Source organism: Macaca nemestrina, chromosome 6 (assembly GCF_043159975.1).
Source record: "Macaca nemestrina isolate mMacNem1 chromosome 6, mMacNem.hap1, whole genome shotgun sequence".
NCBI classification, from domain to species: Eukaryota; Metazoa; Chordata; class Mammalia; order Primates; family Cercopithecidae; genus Macaca; species Macaca nemestrina.
Window position 1 is genome coordinate 110,564,326 of NC_092130.1, and position 12,706 is coordinate 110,577,031.

Below are 12,706 nucleotides of genomic sequence, written 5' to 3' on the forward strand. Positions count from 1 at the left end.
TTTTGAGACAAGGTCCCACTCTGTTGTCTAGGCTGGAGTGTAGTAACGCAATCATGGCTTCGTGAATCACTGCAGCCTCAAACTCCTGGGCCCAAGCAATCCTCCGCCTCAGCCTCCAGTGTAGCTGAGACTACAGGCATATGCCACCATGCCTGCTAATTTTTTTTTCTTTTATAAAGACATGGTGTCACTATGTTGACCAGGCTGGTTTCTAACTCTGGGTCTCACGCGATCCTCCACCCTCAAACTCTCAATTGTCTTATTTTTTCATCTCAAGTCCTCTCATTGTTCTTAGAGACTTTCTTAGATGACCTGTGAATGACCTGCCAACACCCTAGCTCATCTTCTGGACCTTATCATTGAAAATGATCTTTTCTGTCTCTTCACCTCAGCCACACATTTCCATGATTGCACCCTGGACCTTGTTCTCAGCCTCCAAAATTAATGTCATACACTCTACGCTTTTTACCCCAAGTTCTTATCTTTCCAGTTTATTTAATGTAAAGACCCTCAGGCTATTGACCCACCACTTTCATTCAGTTAGTCTTCCCCTTATCTAGCTTAGATTCCATCATACATTATCATAATTATTCTTTTGCAAATATCAGTAACTGCCTTACTCATTTCTTTATCTTTACCCTTATCTAGCAAGACCCCAAATATGGATGAACCTCTCTTTGCCTTCTCCATGCTGATCCCCTTACAGCAGTGCAAAGGTAAAGAGGCAGACTCGTGTTTTTATAAATTCATGATCCCTAATCTCAGCTTGCATTTATTTTTGCAAGTTCACTCCCCATACTTATTTTGTACCTTGCCCCCAGTCTTCAGACTTCCCACTTCTCCCTTCCGCCTTCGGCTAATGACTCCCTCTTTCATTGACAAAATAGAAGACACCAGATGAGAGCATCTTAGCTTCCAATTACTTAATCTACAAATTAGCATATATATCCATCTTTCTTTTCTTTCCTTCAGTTAAAATGGAAGGACTGTCCCTCCTTTCAAAGGCATGTCCTACCATAATTGCTATGAATCTTTTTCTTCAAGAATTTAATTTCTTCAGTTATACCCTCTCTACATCATCATTTCAATCAGCATCAATTTTTTTCTTGTTTTTCCCCCCTTCTTCCCTAGATCCTTTGCATCCCTCTAGCTAACATCCCATTTCTCTGCCGCTTTCTAGATAAACTTCTCAGAAAAGTTATCTATTCTTACTTTCTCTACCTTTTTATTTCCATTTGTTTTTCAGTCCACTTGTCAAGGACTTTAATTACTTTTTGCCAAATCTATTTGACATTTTTCTATCCACATTCTACTTGGCCTTTAGGTACTATCTGATAGGTGGCCCCTCTCTTCTTTAACGTTCCTACTTCTTGGTTCTGGTATTCTTCCAACCCTGTGGCCCTTCTTTGTCAATCTTTTTGATAGCTCTTCTTCCTGCTCTTCTCAGCCCATAAATGTTGGAGTTCCTCAAGATGCAGATGATCTTCCTGGGCTTTACTCCCTGTATTTTTTTCTCATCATTCTCTAACTAAATAATTTTATTTATTCCCCATAGTTTTAAATACTATCTGTAAGCTGATCAGTGTGTGTGTCCAGACTAATCTCTAAACTTCAGAATCACATACCAAACTGCCTACTTCAGTTACCTACTTGGATGTCAAACAAGTCTTTTAGATCTCATATGTCTACAATTGAAGTCTCCACTCCCCACCCACAATTGTCCTCCAGTCTCCTACCCACTTCCCACCAATCCACATTTTAATCAGTGGCACTGCTAAAATCCTGGTGGTCATCCTTGATTCCTTTCGTTCCATCGTCCTTCTCACACACATACCACCACCTCCACTGCCTTTATTCAGGGCACCACTATCTCTGGCCTGCATTACTCCAGTTACTTTATTATTCCCCTGCCTCTTCCCTTTAGCCCTTTCCAATTCATTTAACATGTTAAGACTGCCGATCACACAGTCCATCTCACTTAGAATGTAAAATCCTTACTGCTGCCTTCATGGTCTTGAATAAGCAAGTTCCTGCTTACCTCTCTGGCCTCTCATTTCAAGGTACTCTACATGTATTTATGATTTATTGTTCATCTGTTCTCATTCATGTTCATTCTTATTCATAGTTGCCCCTCCCCTTCTATCTGCAACAACCTCTTGTTAGTTTCTAGAATGCACCAAACTCTTTTTGTCTTGGAGCTTTGGCACCGATTTCCTCTTCCTGACATGCACTATCCTTGCTCTTCACTTAGAATGCTATCTTTGCCTGTTCATTTTCTTTCTCACCACTTAACTATAAGTTACCTGTGGGCAAGGATCATGCACAGCAAAGACCCAGTACATAGCACAGTGCCTGACACATAAGCATTTAGTAAATATTTGTTGAATAAAGTGTGGTCAATAAAAATCTCCTAGGATTTTATGAGACAAACTGATCTCTATTCTCTACCTTGCCAAATAACCCCAAGTCTTCCTGGCTACTAAAAGGAGATCCTAACAGCAAAACTTTAATTCTCTTATTTATACATTTTTTCTGAAACCTATAAAGTCTCTACCTTGAACGTACATTGCTTTTATAATTAGAAAATATATAGATTTGGAATATATACATATATATACACAGATATTTTAAAATGTTTACAGCCAGGCGTGGTAGCTCAAGCCTGTAATCCCAGCACTTTGGGAGGCCAAGGCGGGTGGATCATGAGGTCAGGAGATCAAGGCCATCCTGGCTAATATGGTGAAAACCCTGTCTCTACTAAAAATACATAAAATTAGCTGGGCCTGGTGGTGGTTGCCTGTAGTCCCAGCTACTCAGGAGGCTGAGGCAGGAGAATGGCATGAACCCGGGAGTTGGAACTTGCAGTGAGCTGAGGTCATGCCACTGCACTCCAGCCTGGGTGACAGAGCCAGATTCTGTCTCAAAAAAAAAAAAAAAAAAAAAAAGAATAGCTCCAAACTCTTAGTTTTTTATAGTCTTTTTTCTTTAGAGAGCTCTTTTGGGAAATAATCTTTCTTGTAGAAAAGCTATTTCTTGAATTTTACTTTAATACTCTTTTATTAAAGTAAAATTGAACGTATTGCTGTTTTTTGTTTTTGTTTTGTTTTGTTTTGTTTTTTTGAGACTAAGTCTCACCCTGTTGCCCAAGTTGGACTGCAGTGGCTTAGTCTCGGCTGACTGCAACCTCTGCCTCCCGGGTTCAAGCAATTCTCCTGCCTTAGCCTCCTGAGTAGCTGGGATTATAGGCTCCTGCCACCACACCTGGCTAATTTTTTATATTTTTAGTAGAAGTGGGGTTCATCATGTTGTCCAGCCTAGTCTTGAACTTCTGACCTCGTGATCCGCCCACCTCGCCTCCCAAAGTGCTGGGATTACAGGCGTGAGCCACTGCGCCCGGCCTGTTCTTTCTTTAAATAAATGTAAACAAGCTCTGTCACCCAGAAATACTTCTTATATGTAAAAGATTTCTATTGCTTATTGTTTCTAACAATGAAAGTAGAAATTGATAAATTATGGCTCATGGGAACACTATTCTGTGTTTAATAATGATATTGATATATGTTTAATGACAAAGGTAAATATCTGCTATGTTAAGTGAAAAAAATAAGCTGCAAAATATATGTGACAGTACGTTTTTCAAAGGCAAAAAAATACTTGGAACTTACGTGCAACTATGTGTGTATGAGTAAATGTGTGTGTATGAGTAAATGTGTGTGTATGAGTAAATGTGTGTGTATGAGTAAATGTGTGTGTATGAGTAAATGTGTGTGTGTTTGGTTTTGTAAAAAGAATGCCTAGAAGAATAGACACCGAATAGTGTATTTAAAAAACAAGTTAGAGAATAATATGTATTGCATGATCCTAATTTTGTTGCAGAAGAAAATTTTAAAACTGTGCACTGTTGTACTGTTCTGCTTTTTGAGGCCCAAATGGTGCCCATCAAACCACTGGCATTGACGTCCTATGGGAATTAGAGGTGGGGTACTTGCATTTTTTTGCTTGATGGACTTAGTATTTGAAATGTTTATAAAAAGCATTTAATACTTTTATGAGTTTTTTAATGGATAAAGATAATTAAGAAAGGGGAAAATTATTACAAAAGAAGTACAATATCCTAACCAGTGAAATTCACCAACAGCTAAAATTTTAACGTATTTACATGCCATATTAATATATAGACTCATGATGACTGGATTTTTTTCTTCTCACCTCCCAGGAATAAATGAAGAAGAGGAAAAGAAAAAAGAAAAAAGCAAAGAAAAAATCAAATTGAAAAAAAAAAGGAAAAGGTATTTTTTAACAGCATTTTAAAAAACAAAGCAGGCCTATGAGTCTAGGATGGATTATAAAATTTTATTTTTTACGTATAATACAGTTAATTTAATATTTTTTCTTCAACAACTAAGCTTTTCATTGAGCTTAAGTTTAAACTCTTTATATTTTGTCTTCATATACATGAAGTTGACAAAAATATTTGTATTCTTGTAATATTACCATGACTAATAAATTAACTTATTAATAGAATTTAATAGAACTTGTCATGCTGTCCAGGTGCGATGGCTCATGCCTATAATCCCAGCACTTTGAGAGGTAAAGGCAGGAGAATGGCTTGAGCCCAGGAGTTTGAGACAGGCTTGGGCAACATAGTGAGACCTCATCTCTGCAAAAGGAAAAAAAAATATCCAAGTGTGGTGGCATGTACCTGTGTTCCCAGCTACATGGAAGGCCGAGGTGGAAGGATTGCTTGAGCCCAGGAGATGTGATCACACCGCTAAACTCCAGCCTGGGCAACACAGCAAGACCCTGTCTGCCGCCCACACCCCACGACAAAAAATATATATATATTTTTATGTGTATTATATATATATAATATATAAAATTATATATATGCACGTATGCACCTACATACACACACATTTGTATTTATATTTACATATATTTAGCATGACAAGTTCATATATATATATATATATATATATGTATGTATGTATGTGTATGAATGATGGCTGATGAGGGTTGTGAAAGACCTGAAGGAATCACTGGCGTCATAACTTCCTTCCAGTCTTCAGCCACCTGTGCATTTTTACTATTAACTCTTTTAAAAACTAACTGGTTAAAGAAATTATTGATAGTAGTAAGTGGCCATTTCTCTTGTTAATCAGTGCAGTTTCATTCATACTAGCATAAATTTGCACATACAGGCATTTTTTAAAAGCAATTAACCATAATTCTAGTTTAGACCCAGTTCTCATACAGAATAGGTTCTAGAAACCAGGGGCTGCCACTTCGTAGTTTTTATAGAGCATTTAATACATGTATTTGAATATTTCAGGTGTCTTATAAATTGGAAAAGTAGCTCACTTTCAAGTGTTAGGAGTTAACTAATAATCTTTAATATAAAAACAAATAGGAATGTAGAGCTCAGAGTTTTCTGTTCATGTATTATTAACTCATGTGTTGCAGCACAGCAAGATGGATTGCTTATAGGAAATGAAATTATCTAATAGTCTTCCAAATTCTAATACAAATAGTTCCCAATTTTTGTGGTTCGATATGATCTTTCAACTTTATGATAGTGCAGTAGAAATGTACTTCAGGTACCCATAGAGCCATTCTATTTTTCACTTTCAGGACAGTATTCAATAAATTACATGAGATATTCAACGCTTTATTATAAAAATAGGCTTTGTGTTAGATGATTTTGCCCAACTAGAGGCTAATGTAAGTGTTCTGAGAATGTTTAAGGGCGGCCAGGTTAAGCTATGATGTTCAGTAGGGTAGGTGTATTTTGTGTATTTTCAGCTGCAGATAGATTTATCAGGGCGTAACCCTGTCGTAAGTTGAGGTACATCTGTATATTTCTTTTCTTTTTCTTTTTTTTTTTGAAACGGAGTCTTGCTCTGTCGCCCAGGCTGGAGTCCAGTGGTGCGATCTCAGCTCACTGCAAGCTCCGCCTCCCGGGTTCATGCCGTTCTTCTGCCTCAGCCTCCCAAATAGCTGGGACCACCGGCACCCGCCACCATGCTCGGCTAATTTTTTTGTATTTTTAGTAGAGACAAGGTTTCACCGTGTTAGCCAGGATGGTCTCAATCTCCTGACCTTGTGATCCACCTGCCTTGGCCTCCCAAATATTTCTTTTATAGTAACAGATTATTTATTTGGGCCTGTTTACCTTGAGCATCACAAACCTGAAATTAAACTAACTTTTCTGTGCACATTTAGCAGAGATAGTGCCACCTGAACGTGTTGCTATGCCACAGCCTAAAATTTTATCTTAAAATTGAGACTTGAGGCTAGGCACGGTGGCTCACTCCTGTAATCCCAGCACTTTGGGAGGCCAAGGCGGGTCGATCACCTGAGGTCTGGAGTTTGAGACCAGCCTGGCCAACACAGTGAAACCCCATCTCTACTAAAAATACAAAAATAAAAAAAATAGCTAGGCATGGTGGTGTTGGTGCCTGTAATCCCAGCTACTTGGGAGGCTGAGCCAGAAGGATAGCTTGAACTCGGGGGCGTGGAGGCTGCAGTGAGCTGAGATCATGCTATTACACTCCAGCCTGTGCAACAAGAGTGAAACTCTGTCTCAAAAAAAAAAAAAAAAAAAAAAAAAACTCTGGGACCAAAAAGCTAAAGAAAAAAGTGCAGGCAGGGAAGAAGCTTTAGTCAGAATCCAGAGGTCAAGTCAAGCAGGGTCTTTAAAACAGGAAAGTAGACAAGATTCGAGAATAACAGAACTGAAGAGGCAAGGGAGCAGGAGAATACGTGAGAAAATAAGCTTTAACAGATGGTCGGAAGTCTGAGTAAGCAGACAAACTAGGAGGAGAAAGGAACACAACATTACAAAAATAAGGGAAAACTCGGAGTCACTAAAGGAGGAAGGCAGTCAAGGAATTCACACACTATACAGACACAAGATAGCCTTGGACCCCTGTAGTCTCCTGAATTTACATTGGCACCTCCTTTATGTCCGTCTCAGGTTTTCTTAGTTTGAGTTTTAACTCCTAATATTTAGATCACTAAACTAACTCTTCAGGTACCTTTTTTTACATTTTAAATTCACTCAGTTTCTGTCTTGTCACTCATATTTTGAGTTTGAGTATAGGTAGAATGTTGCACATCTCTTTACGTAAGATCTTGAAAGACAGTGTTTTCTGTTCTTTTTCTTTTTCTTTTCCTTTTTTTTTAATATTAGAGGAAGGAATCCAACCAATTTTTCCAATTTAGTATTAAAGCAATATTTTTCAAACGCATAATGATAACCCATCCTTTTTCATTTATATCTAGCATAAAAGCATCCTTTGTAACTAATGAAAATTATTTTGTAATGCAAGTATTCATTACTCTCCATCTAGACGGACCCAGTACTTGAAAAATCAGCAGAATTTTATTTTGCTAACTTTCAGCTTTAATTCATTCCTATGAACGCAAAATTATAGCCCTTTAAAATAGAGAATTGCAATTTTTGAGGCAGTTTTAAGAAAATATGCTAAGTTATTATATACACAAGTGAATATAATAAGGCTTGGTGAATGCCCCTTTGTTTGCATTTTAGGATTTTGAATGGTATAACTGCATGAAAAACCAAAAGTCACAGAAAAATAATTTCATCCTTACTGAATTTAGAACTCATTACTAAAATTGAGTGGAATAGAGATACTAGTTTTGTTAATTTCTGTGACCAAGCAGCACAAATTCTAAATTCAGCGTTTTAAGGGAATGCAAATATATGAAGCACATTTTAAGTTTATGTTTATACTCACTACCTTACTTCAAGAAGAATTTAAGGCAGTTCAAATCCCGCTTAAATTTATCTATCAGTCATAAATGCAATTCTCAGTCAGTGTGTATTATTATCCATAGGTCTTACTCATCCAGTTCCACTGAAGAGGACACTTCAAAACAAAAGAAACAAAAATATCAGAAGAAAGAAAAGAAAAAAGAAAAAAAGAGCAAATCAAAAAAAGGGAAACATCACAAAAAGGAAAAAAAGAAGAGAAAAAAGGAAAAGCAGTCTTCTATACCTAATTCTGAATTCTCCAGAAAGTAACTGAGACTTTGGCTTCAGCCATTAAATTTAAAAATTTGTTTTTAAAAAGTGTTTGCCCTTCCTTGGAATTTGCTATATATTGTGCTTTGCAATAAATCACAGCCTTTTCCCCATAGACATTTTTCGTATGTGGGACCATTATCCCTCTGGCAATATATTTTTAATGTGCTATGACTGCAAAGTAATAAATCAGTCTTGTTACTTGATCACCATGCCCCAAGTATAGCTATTTGTGTATACTAAACACATCGTTTTTGGTATTTGTGTCTCTGTGTGTTTGGCTAGTGTTATTACTTCATTAGTTGATTGTAAAATGGCTTTACCGCAGTCAACACGGGTCATCTACGTAGCAGCTAATGAGTATTGCTGATTCAGGTGTCCACCTTCCAATCATGAAGCTAGGTAAGGGGTAATGTTTTGCTCTTGACACAGAAAAATTTAATAGCTTTATGTACTAAAATAGAATATCTTTTAAAGATAGTGAAATTCTTCTTTTTTTTCTAAATCTCTAGGGATTTTTTTTCAATGTCATAGAAGGTGCAGCTGCTTAATGGTCTTGACTAGGACTTTTTAAATGAATGGTGTCTGCAGGAAGATGATCATGAAAATATCTCTAACGAAGTTTCACAAAGTTCTACGAAATGCAGAATTTCTAGTACCTGCCTCCTTTGTTTTTGTAATAATTGAAATATTTCTTTCTTATATAAAGAGATTAGTTCAGCCTGTTAGTAAGTCTGCAGAGATGATGCTGAGTTGGTCAGGATTTTTAGGATAGACTCCTGGGTTGTTTTACAAATGTGCCATATTGGCATGTCTTACAGTGATACCTCAAACACAGAAATTTTTATTTGGGAAGATAGCTAAATCTTTATTAGAACTGATTTGTATTGTATTCAGTATGTAAATTTTGTGAAGCTTGTTTCTATGAGTAATGTGGAAAATTTTATAAATGTGAGCATATATATTTATTTTGTCAGACATAATTTGTAGTTTTAAAGCAAATTTCACACTGAACTTATGTTTTCATAAATGAGCAGTTTGGGGTGTTTCTCTCTTTTCCTTTTGTGGCAACCTCAAGAGCAGTGTCAAAAAAAGAATTAAGAATTTTATTCTGTACTTTTTAAAATTTAAGAGCCAGGGAGTTGCATCATGAAAGCCTTTATATAATAATGGAAATTTTATATGGGTAAGCATTTTCAAATACATATTAGTAGATATGTTTTTTAAATTTCTATTTTCACATTGATCAGTGTTACTTTGCTTAATACTTAGGTATCCCTTATGCCCAATAAAGTAAATGCTTATGTTGTAGAAGCATCAAACATCAACCAACATCATGGCATAGCACCAAAGATTGCAAATACCTCACTATGGTGCACGTAGAAATTTTCAAATTGATCACCTACAGATATGGCTGCAGGTGAATTCGTGATAATGAAATCAGCTAAGTATACTTAACCTCACAGGCTAGAAAGGTTTACTGATTCTTCTTTCACCCGGCACCCAATGTGGGTACCCTCAGTAAGACTCAGGGAGCCTTATAACTCCTCTTAACATATGCTTACCCATGCTTAAATTCTAGGGAAGCTGTATCCACAGCCCTCTTGTATAATAGCGTTGCAGCCATGACAGCTCTCACGCTTTCAGCCTTTCCATAACCTAATTTAGTCGTTTGGGCCTCTCGAAATGCTTTTGTTTAAATAGATCAGTCAGTGACTGGGAGAAAAATACAGAGCCAACAGGTTTTTAGGGTTTTGTTTTGCCTTTGCTGCTAATTTTTTGAAAATACAGTTCTTCAATTATCAAGATTTTAAAAATCGGTTTTTAATATAAAGCTTTTTTAAAAACGAGGCTGACCCAAGTTCGGTGGTGTTTCTCCACTCCCACTGCTTGACTTGACTAGCCTTGAAAAAATAATAGTAAAATGAAATATTAAAAAATGATTAGAAGATGCTGCAAAGGCAATGACCTCATTCCATTGAGTAAGATAGTTAAAAATGATAGTAATTGTAGTGAAATAGTTAATTGAGTTATTTGTAAGTTTTATTACTGTTAATTGTAGAGATTATAAATTAGGTCATTAGGTTTCTGAATGGTGACACAATAATGATTGAGAAGAGCAAAAGTCAATCCTCATTAACTAATGTAATATGCAAATTAAAATATTTTAATGATCAGTAATTTTCCCCCCAGAAATTATCTTGGTATTCCTAAGTAAATTTCCTATAATTTTAGCATAGTTTATGAAATATCTCATTTGAATAAAAATTTATTTTTACTGAAGTAATTTTCTTCTAAAATGATATTATTGAGATTGGATATAAATCTCATGAATACATTTTAGAAGAAAATGAATGAAATTCCCTCCCAGGCAGTATGTACCAGAAGGAAAACTGAATTAGCAGTAAAACAGTCTGTTCATTCTAACTACCTGTATGATCTTGAACAAAGTCACTTAGTTTCCCTGGGCCTTGATGCCTTTCATCTATAAAATGTTGTACCAGATTATCTCTGAAATCACTTCTAGTTTTAATATATATAATTATCAATATTTTAAAATTCAAGCAATATTCATTTTAAAAATTATTATAAACAGCTAGCATTCTATAATAGTAAAGGTTGAATTTATTAATATAACAGTTAAACACGTTCAGCTTCTTCAAGCAGACAATTGATACTTGGTTCATATTCTTACAACCTAATGCATGTCATTTTCACCAGAAGCAGACGGAATTTATATTTAGGTTTGCATCTGGAACTAGATTATCTGGCACTTTATGGCCATTATTTTTGGATTGATGGACCTTCTCCCCACACAATTGCCCCTTTTTTTTTTTTTGCATATCATATGTTGGCTGGTATTTCTCAGAGGTGTCCCTCTTTCTTCATACTTAATATACATCTCCATTTACATCTTTGGTTCTCTGAGGTCAAAACAACAATAAATGAGAAGTAAAACAACTATATGTGTTTGTATTTACAACTCTATCTAAAAGTATATAACCCTAGTTTGCCTTCAGAGTAAACTAGGCTGAAGAGTTGTTAATAATGTTGATTAAAATGCCATTGAATCCTTTCTTCAACAAATATTTATTGAGTACCTAACATGGCAAATGCTGTGCTAAGTACTGGGGATACAGAGATAAGTAAGACACATTTGCCTCCCTGAAGGACTTCACAGTGTAGTTGGTAGAAGAAACACTAGAGCATATTCCGTTATATAATTAGTGCAGTAATTGACATGAGTTTATAGAAACTCAAAGTGGTACCTAACCTAGTCTAGAGAAATTAGAAGAGGCTACCTAGAGAAAGTAGTGACTGAATTGCACTTTGATTAAGGATAAGAATGAAGGTTATGGCAGTTATTGACAGATTGGGTGCTGTGAAGAAACACCAGATGTACAACAAGCTGTGTTAGGTGTTTGTCAAGAATTACAAGCAATCTGGTGTTGCTGGTGTATCATAGGCGAGGCAGGAAGTGGTAAGAATTGAGACTACCATTTTAAGTTCTTAGGAACAAGAAGAAGGGGTCGTGTGTTCCATGTTTGGGAGCTTGAACTATAATCTGTAAGCAATGAGACATCATTAAAGAGTTTTAAGGGGGGCCAGGTGCAGTGGTTCACACCTGTAATCCCAGCCCTTTGGGAGGCTGAGGTGGGCAGATCAACTGAGGTCAGGAGTTCAAGACTAGCCTGGCCAACTTGGCGAAACCCTGTCTCTACTAAAAATACAAAAATTAGCCGGACGTGACAGGCGCCTGTACTCCCAGCTACTCTGGAATCTGAGGCAGGAGAATTGCTCAAACCCAGCAGGCGGAAGTTGCAGTAAGCCGAGATCACACCACTGTACTTCAGCCTGGGTGACAGAGTGAGACTCTGTCTCAAAAAAAAAAAAAGAAAAAAAAAACAATAAAAGATTTTAAGGAAGGAAATTACTTTTATTGGGGTTTGGTTTTATCAGTTTCATAATCCGATTAATCCCACCATTTTTAAAAGATGAAATTGCTTTCATTAGAAGGCTATGTAAAATATAATTTGATTATTTTAGGGTCTATTATTAGACTCACATTTCTTTCTACGGTCTCATTATTATTTCCAAAAATTACACAGTAACCTAAATCATCTAAAAACACATAAAGCTGCTGTATTCCTTATTAGACCCATCCCCAGAGTTATATGTACATGTACATACTTTGAGATGTGTTTTGTTCTTAATTGTATTGGCTTAAATTCTATCGCTATTTTAGTATTTGTTAGGTCCAAATCATTTAGAATATTTTACAGTGTACAAAATGTGCTGTAATTTAATAAGGCCCCTTGCTTTTGAAATTTGGCTTAACCTGTGAAGCACAACTGCTTCAGAGTTACAGAGAGACATACCAATTGGTCCACTGGATGAGCCCTGTGGTTCTACCTCAGGTAACCTAGTTTTAAGCTAGCTCAGCAGGGAGTGCTTTAAGGACTCCAGCTGATCCTAGTGCTGAGACCAAAACTTCCTGGACATTGGGCGCCCAAGAACAGTAGGTTTCTTATGCCAGTGTGAAAATAATCCCAGTTGCGAAGACCAGAGTCTTCTGACCTCAATATTGCCTCCTAACTCCTCTAAAAATAGGTATAGCGGCAGAGAATTGGGGTGCCTCTCCTACAGCACAACCCATGA

At 36.5% G+C, this 12,706-nt stretch overlaps 1 protein-coding gene across 4 annotated transcripts in view; it reads left to right on the forward strand.

Moving 5' to 3' along the window:
• Window positions 1–8,253, forward strand: part of LOC105499479 (SREK1 interacting protein 1) — a 44,774-nt gene extending 36,521 nt beyond the window's left edge. For all 4 annotated transcript variants that reach the window (XM_071098875.1, XM_011772041.3, XM_071098874.1 and 1 more), the window contains 2 exons: window positions 4,217–4,289; window positions 7,861–8,253. In XM_071098875.1, coding sequence (XP_070954976.1) covers window positions 4,217–4,289; window positions 7,861–8,047 — 260 coding nt within the window. In that variant the 3' untranslated portion in view covers window positions 8,048–8,253. The remainder of the gene's footprint in view (window positions 1–4,216; window positions 4,290–7,860) is intronic.
• The last annotated feature ends 4,453 nt before the right edge of the window (window positions 8,254–12,706 follow it).